This window comes from Ailuropoda melanoleuca, chromosome 12 (assembly GCF_002007445.2).
Source record: "Ailuropoda melanoleuca isolate Jingjing chromosome 12, ASM200744v2, whole genome shotgun sequence".
NCBI lineage: Eukaryota > Metazoa > Chordata > Mammalia > Carnivora > Ursidae > Ailuropoda > Ailuropoda melanoleuca.
In genome coordinates this window covers 76,978,825-76,991,233 of record NC_048229.1, presented here as the reverse complement: position 1 = coordinate 76,991,233, position 12,409 = coordinate 76,978,825, and the positions used below count along the sequence as shown (strand labels likewise).

General features: G+C 49.6%; 1 protein-coding gene and 1 long non-coding RNA gene across 3 annotated transcripts; one reads left to right on the top strand and one right to left on the bottom strand.

The window, feature by feature from the left end:
* Window positions 1-1,864: 1,864 nt before the first annotated feature.
* Window positions 1,865-5,657, bottom strand: HSBP1 (heat shock factor binding protein 1). 2 transcript variants are annotated; one of them, XM_002925117.4, is made up of 4 exons: window positions 5,502-5,657; window positions 4,949-5,015; window positions 4,236-4,356; window positions 1,865-2,762 (listed from the first exon to the last, which is right to left on the bottom strand). In XM_002925117.4, exons 1-3 carry the CDS (start codon window positions 5,544-5,546, stop codon window positions 4,238-4,240), a joined length of 231 nt encoding a protein of 76 aa, XP_002925163.1. In that variant the 5' UTR covers window positions 5,547-5,657; the 3' UTR covers window positions 1,865-2,762; window positions 4,236-4,237. The 2 variants fall into 2 exon arrangements, with proteins under 2 accessions (XP_002925163.1, XP_011230470.1); XM_011232168.3 differs by lacking the exon at window positions 1,865-2,762 and adding an exon at window positions 2,789-3,121.
* A 136-nt stretch (window positions 5,658-5,793) lies between these two features.
* Window positions 5,794-10,537, top strand: LOC117804592. Its single transcript, XR_004629168.1, has 3 exons — window positions 5,794-6,002; window positions 6,087-6,149; window positions 8,315-10,537. It is a non-coding gene; the product is annotated as an uncharacterized LOC117804592 (long non-coding RNA).
* The last annotated feature ends 1,872 nt before the right edge of the window (window positions 10,538-12,409 follow it).

Below are 12,409 nucleotides of genomic sequence, written 5' to 3'. Positions count from 1 at the left end.
AACAGTAGAAAATTAAAATTGATAAATGAGATTAAAGTGTTTTAAAATCCTGTGGCTTGAAGGAAAGCAGGACTAACTAGAGGCCCAGGGAGGAAGCTGATGGGGCCTCTGGGTTTGGGAGGTGAGGGCATTCGATCGAACCGAGGCGTTTTGCTTAGTGCAAGGCCCTCCATGCTCCTTATATTCATCAGTCCAAAGTGAGATCTTCATGGCCTTTAAACAGACACAAACCAGTTGGAGAATAAGAGAGGTGACACACTTCCCTGCCCAGACCACACCTGGAACCGGAAAGGGTCCATGCTGCTCCTTGCAGACAGGCGCCAGCGCTCCAAGCCCGCAGGAGGGGTGTCAGCCGCAGAGGCAGCAGCACAAGGAGGGGACAGGGGACGGCGGCCCCCGGGGGTGACCCAGGCTGTGCCTGGAAGGCTGAGATGGGCCAGGGGGGCTGTGGCAGCGAGCACCTGCTCACTGGGTGCACGGGGTGGTGGGACTGAGGGGGCATCCGAGGTTCTCGCTTCCTCGTTGAGGAAAGCCATCCCTTGCTACAAACGTGAAGGCCTCACCAGGGTCACAAAGCTATTTTATATCAGGCTAAATATGGCTCTGCCCGGAGGCTTGGCGAACAGGTCAAGTGAGTTCTTGGCAAGGCAGGCAGTTATAAACTGAATCCGAAGCTATTTATTGGATTACTTTAACTGCTATTTCCCTCTGTGTATTTTACAGCACACTAGTTCAATGAAATGTTAATTAGGTGCTAAGTATAAAAAAAGATCCTTGGTCAAATAACTTGGAAACTGGCAGGTGAGAAAGTTAAATCACATTACTCTGCTCTGGGACCTCAGAGCCTTTAATATGCTAATTTGCACTGTGAATTTTCATGAAGTGAATCTACTCTGAGGCAAGTTTGCTAAACCCAAGTGACCATAATCCCTTCTTTGCTAGTGTTTCTCCAAGGACAAGTGTCCAGGGGAACGTGCTTCAAGAAGGCCTGCCTCCAGGACATGGGAAAGCCCCGCTCCCCTCAGAGGGCAGTCTGGCGGCTCTGGTGCTCCCCGGCTCCCCTCTCCCACAGCACAGCCCCACCCACACCCCCCTCCCCTGGTGGCCTTCGGCTCTGGGGACCTAATCCTTCCAGAGGTTTCAGCCATCATCTAAACGGTGTGTCCATTTTAATCCGAAAACACAGAAAACCAAACAAATCAACGTGGACACGAAGGAGGCATCAGTAGCAGGATTTCAGGCACCTTTATTCATGGCGGATATTTCTGGTCCGGGGAGCTTGCCTCTGAAATCTTTCTCTTCCTCAAGGAAGACAACTCCTACCTACATCACGACAGCAAGCAGCCGTGTCTTTGCCACGTGCCAGGTCCAGGGCTTGAGAGCAGGGCTCCTCTGCCGGGCGGACCTGGGAGCGACCTACTGGGCCACCAAAGAAGTTTCTGCAGTGGGGTGGTTAGCAGTGCTTAATCCACGTAGCTCAGAAGAAGCTAACGTCTTCGTGTTACCTACGTCTTCTATAAATCGGACAGAGGATTTCATCACAGTACATATTCGCAATACAAACACGACTGGTGATAGAGGAAACTTAAACTCCCACTGTGTTCCCTCATTCAGGGCTTCCTTCTAAGAAGCACAGTACCGTTCCTCAACTTTACCCATTTTCTGTAGACAAAGTCCCTTCGCTGTGGCAATCGCACGATCTCCCGCACAGTCAGTCCCGGCCTCCGGGCTTAGTGCTCCGGGCACTGCTTTTTTGGGTGGCAAGAGTATTATTATCCCTATCTTCTATAATTGATAACGAAACCAGGATTCTGTAAGAATTTAGGTAAGAAAGAGTTTAAAGAAATAAATCTTAAAAACTTGAGCCGATTAAAAGTCATTTATCGTTTTTCTAGCCAAGCAACCGGCACGGACTCCCCTGGTCTGTTTTCCTGTTCGGTTCCTTTTCCCAAGCAGTAGCTCCCAGACAAGACGGCGAACTGGGTTGTAAAATCCTGCCAGATTTTCTGTGGTGACGACCGTAGATGAACAGCACAGGGGCCTACTCAAGTATTCAAATCTCATGCAAAACTCTAACTAACGAGCACGTCGGTACACAAGGCGGTTCTGTCACTTTGCGAATTTAACAATTCTCGCGCGCGGCAGTGGTTACTCATCAGCCTCTGGCCTCAGAGACTCAACACGGGACACTGCGGGTCAGTGCTGAGTTCTGGCAACCGGGTAGCGCCAGAGATGGCTCAATCAACAATTTTTAAATGTTTTTTTTTAACCATCTGAAAAGTATCAGCAACATGCTATCTGGTGTTGGCTCGACACTCTGTACTGAGAATTAAAGAGCCCTCGACCTGCCAAATGTCCTACTTCACAAAGTCTACTTATAACTGAAGGGTCTACTGGATGTTTAATAAAAAATTACACAGCAACTTTCATCAAACAGCAACTACTACAAAAGGAATGACAGAAAACAACAACTTCACAAAAATACACTAAAAAAGTTGACAATTTTATGCAGGAACCGCCAAAGTTTTAGTGTTTAATATTTAACAGCACGACTGACCAAGCAAGGTCCAACATGTGGAGTTACCATGTTCAAGAAACTGGGGGGAGAATCACTCTATAGACTAACTATATAGTATGTGGTAAGAAGAACGCACGCTTTAGGATAGAAAACCTGTCTACACACAGCAGTTGCTTCAAAAAGCCATTCGGTCTTCTCTCGGCTTGTAAAAATGGTGTTCCGGACTTCGGTGTGAATTAGCCGCCTGTTGGAAAAGAAAAACCGTCAACACGTTATGCTCCTACGAGGACAGAGCACACAGACACGTACCACTATCAAACGGTACAAGTCCGCGCGAAGCCTCTGCTGAACTAGACGCACTTTCTCTGCACAATGCCCCAGCAAAGAGACCGCAACCGATTTAGTTGGAAATCTTTATTTAAAAACTTCTGAATCCGTTCCCAGCTCTTCTTCCTCTGGATCACCCCTCTCTGGGGTGGAAAGTCTCCGCCCTGCAGTTCTCCATAGGATGTTCTCACTCACTTGACGGGACTTTTGACTGCCGTGGGGCATGAGACCCAGAGAAACTTCTACGGCTGGCAGGACATTTTCCAAATCATCTCTCTATAGGAATAATGAGGACAGCCCACACAAAACAAGCGTGTGATTTACTCACACAGTGAATTGACCCAATCTCCTGTTAAAATGACAGCGAATTTCGAAGTCTTTTAGTTCCCAAGTCTCTCTCTTCTTGGACTTCAAAGTGACCTGTATGTCACAGCTACTGCTAATTTGGTCCAGCCAGGACATGCGCAGAACATTTCAAAAAGGAATTTGGTATCTTTTACCGTAAATTCTGCTTGGTACTCTAGTTACCTAAAAATGCTCAGTAACCTTTTACTTTTAAAGGGAATTAAAATGCTAAAAATGGGATGAGAGAAAAGGGAAGTTTCAAAATGATTCTGGGTTGCAGTGAGGGAACCACCATACTCCTGAAAGGCTTATTCTAACAAAGAAACCTGCTACGGGAAGACTGAGGCAGCCAGCTGCGTCCTGCTGTCCTGCTACGTGGCTATTGCTGATTTTCCACCCATTCCTCAGATATCTGGATCTACGTAGTGGAAATTGATTAATTAATTAACTTTTAAAGATTTATCAGACAGAGAGAGAAAGCGGCAGAGGGAGAGGGAAAAGCAGGCTCTCCATGAAGCAGGGAACCCCACATGGGGCTGAGATCACGACCTGAGCTAAGATCATGACCTGAGCAGAAGGAAGACCGACGGAGCCACCCAGGTGCCCCACAGTGGACATTTAAATCAATTCTAGGATGAAGGCTTACTGTGGCCTAACCTGGTTCATTCAAGTCATAATCAGGTGTTGTCCTGGCATTTATCTAGTGGAGGGGGTGTTCCCAAGAGAACCCTTAGAATTCAAGGCATTTATGAAGTTGAAGGTGGCAATGTGGGGTTTGGGTTACCAAAAAAAAAAAAAAAAATCTGCCAGTGGTAAAGAATACTCAGGCCAACAAAACACATTTGTTGGTATTTGGCTGCAATGATATAAACTCAGGGATTACCTAATGTTACACAATTATCTTAACTACTAAGGATACAGGTCTAATTAATAAAAACCGGGAAAATGAAAGAGATGCTAGGATCACGGCTGGGAATTGATCGAAAGCCCGGCCACATCAAAGTTCCAGTGACACACACCACCCTGAGACTGTTGCCTCCCTCACCTTCAACTCTTTGGTGTGGCAGGGATCTTGTTTTCACCCTCCAGCTCTTCCACCCCAGCCTGTGTCATGAGGTCTGCAATGTTTTTCTCCAGGTCGTCAATGCGACTGCTCATGTCATCAAGTGGTGAAGTTAAAGGCCACACACACCAGCACCTCCCATCTCTCATCCCTTCCCTCTGGGGCCCTGGACACTATGGCTTAAACACAACTGTCTCCGCGAAACTGCTTTTCCAATGAGTAGGGTTACATTCTGGTAGTTACGAGTACAGGAGTCTGGGGCAAGGATCACACATCAGCCCTGCCCTTTCCTAGACTGGGACCTGGGCAAGCTCTTTCACTTTTCTAAGCTGCCGCGTCTGCATCCGCTAAACAAAGGTAACACTACAACCTCAGCAGGTTGTGGGGCTGCCCAGAGCAGAGATCTGCATCCAGTGCTTTGCTCACAGTCCACAGTCATACTAAACATTACTGTTGGTAGACTGGAAGTGTCTGACGGCCAGGGGTCCAGCTCAGCGGTATCCCCAGCTCTTGGCACAGTACTGCTCAGGAAGACTACATCCAAGCTCAGTTAAAAAAAAAAAAACAAAAAACACAAAAATAGAAAATGTGGTAAATGTCGGCAGCTGGCCCGCAAACCACACATTTATCAACACCGCTACCCGGACCACAGAAGCCAAGGGCCCACAGAGGCTGACCACACATACAAAGGATATTTCTTCCAATGATCTGGTCGGACATGGTCTGAAATTTATCTTGCATCTGTTGCAGGAGTGTCTGCACCTGAGAAACAGGAAGACAGACCACCTCGCGCTCACCCTGGGACACCTGCTTGGAGTCGGGACGGGGGCCCTGGTCCCATTCCTCCCGGGCTTCTGGGCAGCTCTGCGGCCTTTAGCAGGGGCTGTTCCCCCCACCCCCGCCCCCGGGTTTCGGTTCCCCTGCCCGCCCCATGACACCGACTGGCTGGCAAGACCCCTTCCCGTCGCGTCCGCCGCGAATCACGGTTCGCTAGGTCTTTCGCTGAGGCCTCGGGGTGTGAGGGGTGCGGGAAGCGCTGGGGGTGCGGGAGTGGGGCGGGGGCCCGCAGGGTGGGGGCTGCGGCTCAGGTCAGGCGAGTAGGGCTGGGGGGTGCAGGCTGGGCCTGGGGGCCTCCGCCCGCGGAGCCGCTGGAAACCCGGCCTCCGGAGACCCGGCGCTTCGCCGCCGCCGACAGGGCGCCTCGGTCCGGGGGGTCCCGCGGCCTCGGGCCCAGCAGGCATCCCTTACCACCGAGGTGAGATCCTGCACGGTCTTGGGGTCAGTCTCGGCCATCTCCCCGGTTCCCAGCTTGGCGGCGAAGTCTGAACCGTCACCTACACTTCCGTTTGTCCGCGCACACGCACCGCCCCCAGCGGCCTCCTCTCGCGACGACCGAGACCAGCCGCGGGACCGCGGGGCGTTATGGGAGGTAGTTCGCGGCACGCACAGGAAGGGCCTGCGCACTCACGTTTCCGTTCAGAGCGAGGCCCCGCCCCTCCCCTCTCGCCCTGCCTGACCAGGGGAACCAGACCCAGTGGCACCCGTTGGAGGGGGCAGTGGTCTTGGTCCTTTCCCAGGCAGTTGTTAAAGGACGCGCTGGTTTTGTCTGGCCCGCCGGGAAGCACTTATTGGGCTCCTGTGAGGTGCCAGGCCCAGGCCTGTGCCACTGCCTGTCCTCCAACAGAGCCCCGCAAACCCCAAGTAGGGAGAAGGGAGTCGGGTCACTGGAGGGGAAACGGAGGCCCCGTGGTGAGAGGCCTTCCCACCATGCACCCCGCTGCCCAGCTGCAGGCCTGGTCACAGCCCTGACCCGGTGTTTCTCCTTCTCCCTAGACGGTCGAGCGGAGGAGGTGCTGACGCAGAGGGACACGTGGCGGTTTTTGATTTAAGTAAAACGTAAGTTCTGGATGGTGTAGAAACCCTAAGCGTCTTTTCATAAAGTCCGTACGTGTTAACTAGCCCCAGCTCAAGAAACACGGCCAGCCTCCAGGAAGCCCCTCGGCCCCTTTCCTGTCACCCCCACAACCCACCCACGAGGGTGACCGGTGTCCTCAGTTTTAACACAATCGTTTGTGTTGCTGGGTTTTTACTTCGTGTAAGTGGAATGCGACAGTAAGCCCTCCCAAGCGCCCGGCTTCTTTCATCCAACAGGATGTTCCACGGTGTTGGGCCGGGAAGATTTCTGGTTTGGTCAAGGGGAGGTCAGCGGCAGGGTTCAGAGACTGGATTTGGGTGTTTAAGGAGGGGGCTGCTGCTGAATTGGGACCTCAGGTTGTGGGGGGTGCAGTGTGCCCCACACGTTGTAGGATGCCAAGGGACTTCCTGACTTCTACCCACTAGATGTCAGTGGCATCCCCCTCACCTCAATGTGACACCCAAAAAATATCTCCAGAGACTGCCCAGTGTCTCCAGGGCCCCCAGGGGGTGGGGGGCTCACCCTCAGTTGAGAACCAGTAGCTTTAGAAGGATCTATGGACACTGCCTAGAATTCTGTTGACTCGGTCTTCAAGTATGAATGTATTTTCGATCGGACCATTGCTTGAGAATTTTCCTCTGTATATACTGACATTGGCATTTGTGTCCTGGGGCCACGGTGACAAAGTGCCACAAACTGGGTGTCTTCAAACGAGACATTTATATTCCCAGAGCTCCGGAGACCAGGAGTCTGAAGTCAAGGTGCCAGCAGGGTTGGTTCCTTCTGAGGGCCGTGAGGGCGATCTGCTCTGTGCCTCTCTCCTAGCTTCTGGGGGCTGCGGGCAAATCTTTGTATTCCTTAGCCTGTAGACGCACCCCTCCCCCGCCTCTGTCTTCATGTGGCCTTCTCCCTGTGTGTCTCTCTCTCCCTGTAAGGTCACCAGCCATATTGGATTTGGGACCCACCCTACTCCAGTATGACCTCCCCTTAACTTTCCATATCTGCAGAGACCCTGTTTCCAAATAAGTTCCATTCTGAGGTACTAGGGGTTAGGATTTCAACATGTTTTTTTTTGGGGGGGGCAATTTAACCCAAAGCAGTTGGTAAAGTAATAGCACTTGAAATCTGTATCATACTTCGTATTTTATAAAGTGTTTACATAAAGCTCCAGGATGATTTAGCTCATGAGTAGCCAAGGCTGGGTGGGATTTCAGGCCTTCTTGCCCCAGTCACTGGGGCTCCCATACTCTGCATAGGAGTCTGGATCCCCACACCCTGGGTTTGTAGCCAGATCTGATTTAGGGCTGTGAGTAACACAGAACACAAATTAGCACTAGGACCTATAGGTTTGTTTGGTTTTAGTGTGTGTGTGTTTCTGTCAGGATTCTTGAGTCCTTTTTATCCTGATTAGAAAAGTTCTTGGGGCACCTGGGTGGCTTAGTCTGTTAAGCATCTGCCTTTGGCTCAGGTCACGATCCTGGGACCTGGGCTGGAGCCCTAGGGTGGGCTCCCTGCCCAGCGGGGAGCCTGCTCCTCCCTCACCCTTTGCCCTTCCCCTCCATGCTCTCTCTCAAATTAATAAATAAAATCTTTATGGGGCGCCTGGGTGGCACAGCGGTTAAGCGTTTGCCTTCGGCTCAGGGCGTGATCCCGGCGTTATGGGATCGAGCCCCACATCAGGCTCCTCCGCTATGAGCCTGCTTCTTCCTCTCCCACTCCTCCTGCTTGTGTTCCCTCTCTCGCTGGCTGTCTCTATCTCTGTCGAATAAATAAATAAAATCTTTAAAAAAAAATAAATAAAATCTTTAAAAAAGTTCTTGACACTGTTTAGTGGAGGCTTTTTTTTTCCTCACTTAACCAGAAAGCATACTTTTTCTGTGTGGAGACCAAGATCTTTTAAACATCTGCTTTACACAAAAATTTTCCTGATTTATAGTCATGGCTGATACACTTACTTTGTAAGGTTGACCACAGAACTTAACTGAATATTGGTCCATTAGCAAAAGTATTGAATTATGTGCAAGGCACTAGCAAGTAACCTTTAAAATTTCGATTTTGAACAACCCTGGTTTTAAACCTTAGCATTGTTTTAAAGATCTTTCTAGATTAATTGTGTAACTGAAGTAATGCCCTTTACTCCTTTCAGGACGGTGTGGTTTTATGGGCGCTAACGTGATACTTTCCTACTGGCTCTTTGGTTCCTGCTGGGCTGTCTCCGCACCCCTCCCTCGCCAGCCGTGCGCTCAGGGATGCGCCCCTGCGCACGGCTGGCTGCCGGGCAGTGAGATGCTGCGTGTCCTGTGAGCAGAGAAGCAGCGGGCACCGCCGGCGCTCGGAGAACCTGAAACTCGTCTTTCCCCCGGCTGCACCTGCATCAGCACCGTCGTGACCTGACGCTGGTCTCAGCGGCCCTTCACCTGCTCTGCTCTCCTGCCAAGTAGCGGGGTTCCGCTGCGGAGGAGCGGCCACCTGCCACAGTGCCGGCCAGGAGCCAGCGCCCAGCCTTTCGTGGACGGTCCAAACCTCCCCGGTCTCTCCAAACCCAGTGTTTCATCTCTTCCGTCTCTGAAGATGACCTTATCTTCTGTTTTGCTGGGACAATAGAGACTATTGTCACCTATGCCCTACCCTCCGGGTGTCTGTAAGTACCTGCACCTGCGTGACTCTGGGCCTTTCTGCCACCACACAGGGTGTCCTGCTTCCTGTGTGGGGCTGGGCCCTGGACCCCTCAACCCACTCCAGGAATGTGCCTCTTCCACTTACCTGCTCCTTCCCATGGACTCCTTCCTCCCGAAATATAAAAGTGGTTAGAAAGAAAAAATAGAAAGCCAAACTACCCCGATAAGATGACCTTGTGCGGTTCTGTGCTACCACTCGATAGAGTGCAGAAAGGATTCTAGAAAGAGAAGGTTCTAGAAAGAGCCTTCAGTTACTGGATCTGCCACCTTCTCTTCATGCAATTTTGCTTGTTTTGTTTCTACCAAAAGGCGTTGAAGTGATTATGGACGGTATGAGGATGCGGTCTCACACAATGAGCCTCACATAACAGGCGGTCCTTCATTCCTCTTCGTGGCAGGTGCAGCATCTCTGTTGGGTCTTACAGAGTCTGAGTCCTTGCTCATCCTCGTTCATCTCTCCTTTTAACACAGGGCAGCCTCCTGCCCAGACCTTAGGTAGACATATTGTCTGGCTAAAAGGTAATCCCTTTTTTGGTTTTCATTGTATTTATTTTATTATTTCTTAAAACCACTTTATTGAGGTATGAGTGCCATGTAAAGGAGCTGTACTTACTTAATGTACTCAACTCAGTGAGTTTGGGGATAAGAATACACCCATGAAACCATCACCATTAAGCTCATAAACATACCCATCACCTCCCGAAGTACCCTCCTGCCCCCTTTGTTAGTAACGATTCTTGTTTGTGTGGTAGGAACACTATACATAAGATCAGCAAGTTTTACCAGTATTGTCAGTGATAGGCACTGTCCTGTCTAGTGGATCTTCTGCATATCTGAACCTTTTTCCCCTTTGACCAGCATCTCCCCATTTCCCCCAACCCCCAGTCCCTGGCAACCACCATTCTACTCTATGAATCTACGAATTGGACTATTTAAGATTCCACATGTGAGTGAGATTATATAGTATTTGTCTTTCTGTGTCTGGCTTGTTTTGTTCAGCATAATGCCCTCCGGGTCCACCCCTGTAGTCACTAATGGCAGGACTTCCTTCTTTTAAAAGGCCGAATCATAGTCCGTTGTACTTATAGACCACGCCATTTTTATCCACTCCTCCCTCGATGCACAACTAGGTTGTTTCCACCCCGTGGCTGTTGGTGAAGAGTGCTGCAGTGAACATGGGAGCCAAGTGATCTCTCCAAGACCCTGACTTCAAGTTCTTTGGGTAAATACCCAGGAGCGGGATTGCTGGAGAACGTATTAGTTCTAGTTTTCATTTTTGGAGTGCCCTCCCTCTGTGAGCAGGACTGCTGATGGAGACTGTATGCCAGGCAGTAGGATCTGTGGCCAGTTGGTAAGATCCTTTGGTGCTATGAGCTCCCCCCTCTACCGCCCCCTTTCCTCTGTTCCTAGCAGCCCCCATATAATTCAGCTGTGCAGATCTCCCCCAGACCCCTGATGTTCTCGTCAGGACAAGACACAAGTGGGCAATGTCCTGCAAAGCTGGGGAAGCTGTGGACCGGGCGATCTCTCTTGCCTTGGGGGAGGGGTGAGGTGATACTCTTACCTCTTCAGCGCATCTCTCCTCTGGCTTTTTCGCTCCAACCGAGGGACTGGAACATTTCAGGCGTGTTTCTGGGCTCTCCAAAACATGTTCTTATCTCTGGGTGGTTGTTAAAATTGGTGTTTCTGTGGTGGGGAAGCAGGGGTAGGGGAGGTGGGGGGCAGCAGGGGGTTGGGGAAACATATAAGGCCTGGACCCTCCTATTCTGCCATTTTGCTTTGGTTTTATTTTGATTGTTACTTTAGTGTACCCCGAGTGATACTGGCTTTTCATTCATGGGAGTAATATACGATTTTCTTTTAAAATATATCCATTTAAGCAAAAACGATACATTTAAAATTAGGCAGTTGAAAACTATTGTCGTAAATGGTAATGCGGATGCTCTGGGGGCGGCGGACTGTGCAGGGGTGGTAGAGGGACATGATTACATCATGAAGATCTTCTTATAGGATCAAGGTGTAGAAAATTCTGGCCTAAGAGAAGACAGGGAAGCAGAGGGTAAAGAGGTGGGGCTGGCTTTGAAATCACACATGGTTACATACTTGGCGAAGGGGAAGCATAAGGAAATGTTGCTGAGCCCCTGGAACAAGTCACTTTTCTTGCGGAGAAATCTCTGGAAGGATAGCCGGGAACTTCTGCAGGTGCCAGAGAGCTCTTTTGCATAGGAGAAGCATTCGAGGTATGGTCACCCTCCGGAAGGAAGACAGGGCCCTGCGGGCACAGGGAGGGGGCAGGGCAGGGTCTTCAGGATCCACATTGTAGGGGTGCAGGTCTTGCAGGGCAGCAAAGGTGGGGCTCTGTATGGAGAGAGGCGTCGAGTTCTGGCAAATTTCCTTTAGAAAAGCCCTCATCCTGCTACAAGTCCTTCTCGCTTGGGTTCCCATGTGAAAAGCAAGTTTTGCTGCTCTCTCTGGGGTGTGCCCTGGGTAGCGTCACTGGATTTTTTTGTCTTGTGTGTAAGAGCAGGGGATGGTCTCTTTGAGGCTGTGTTGACAAAAGAACAGAAAACTGCTTTTGTGGAGAAGAATGGTGTGATCAGTGGCGTCCCGATCCATCTTGGGTTGTTTTGCTTTGGGTTTGAAGTGTTGGGTTACGTTTCTCATGCTCATTTGTGGCAATTTTCCAAATTAGCGTCTCCATGAATGGCTGCCAAGAAATCAGTTTCCTTTATTTACCCAAACTGGCAATTTCTTGGAGACAGATGCCCAGGGAGGAAGGAACTGTTTCAGAGAGACTCTGACTTGCAAGTGTGGTTTTCTTCTGCTTTGCTAATGCTATTGTGTCAGATTGTCTTGTCGCCGTCAAGTTCATGTGTTGTATGTGAGGGTACAACCTGCGTGGTTCATTCCGGGCCACAGGGGGCGTGGTGCTGTCTTTGGGTAGAGTGGAAAAGTAGCGGTGCTGGAGTCCCATGCACCCCTTCTAAGTGAGACCTAGTGTGAGACAGTTTTCACTTGTGAGCCTCGTTGTCACATCCATGCAGTGGAGATCCTGCCTATTCTAATACTCCACGAATTCTATACATGATATATGTAATGCATAATTATATTTCCAATAATTACATTATGTATCATATATATATATATGTATTTGTAAAATATCTGGTTCATGCAAGAGCACCTTTCCTCTCTTTCGTTAAAGACCTTCTTAAAGTTTTCTTGCTTTCTATTTCTGCCTATCAATCTATCATCTATCTATCTTGCGTCTATCATTCTGTCATCTATCTCTATCATCTACATATTTTCTATAATCTATCAATCAATCATCTATCATCTATCTATCATCTCTCTATCTATCATCTATCTATTTCTTTCATATCAGAGGATTCTGTTATGAAGGGAGTAGGGGGAAGAGTTAATTATTGGTCGGGCTAATGCTTGGTTTTTAGTCTTGGTCTTTCAACATTATAGGCCAACCAGAGCGCCATTTAAAAAAATATCCCTTTTCTCTGTCGCTGTGATGAAACTGTACTAAAGACAGTCTAAGACCAAGTACACACATT

Coding starts and splice junctions, on each gene's coding strand:
- HSBP1 (XM_002925117.4), bottom strand. CDS start 5,546: ATGGCCGAGACTGACCCCAAGACCGTGCAGGATCTCACCTCGGTG. Junction 5,016..5,501: donor TGCAGGATCTCACCTCGGTG/GTAAGGGATGCC, acceptor CCTGTTTCTCAG/GTGCAGACACTCCTGCAACA. Junction 4,357..4,948: donor CGACCAGATCATTGGAAGAA/ATATCCTTTGTA, acceptor TAACTTCACCAC/TTGATGACATGAGCAGTCGC.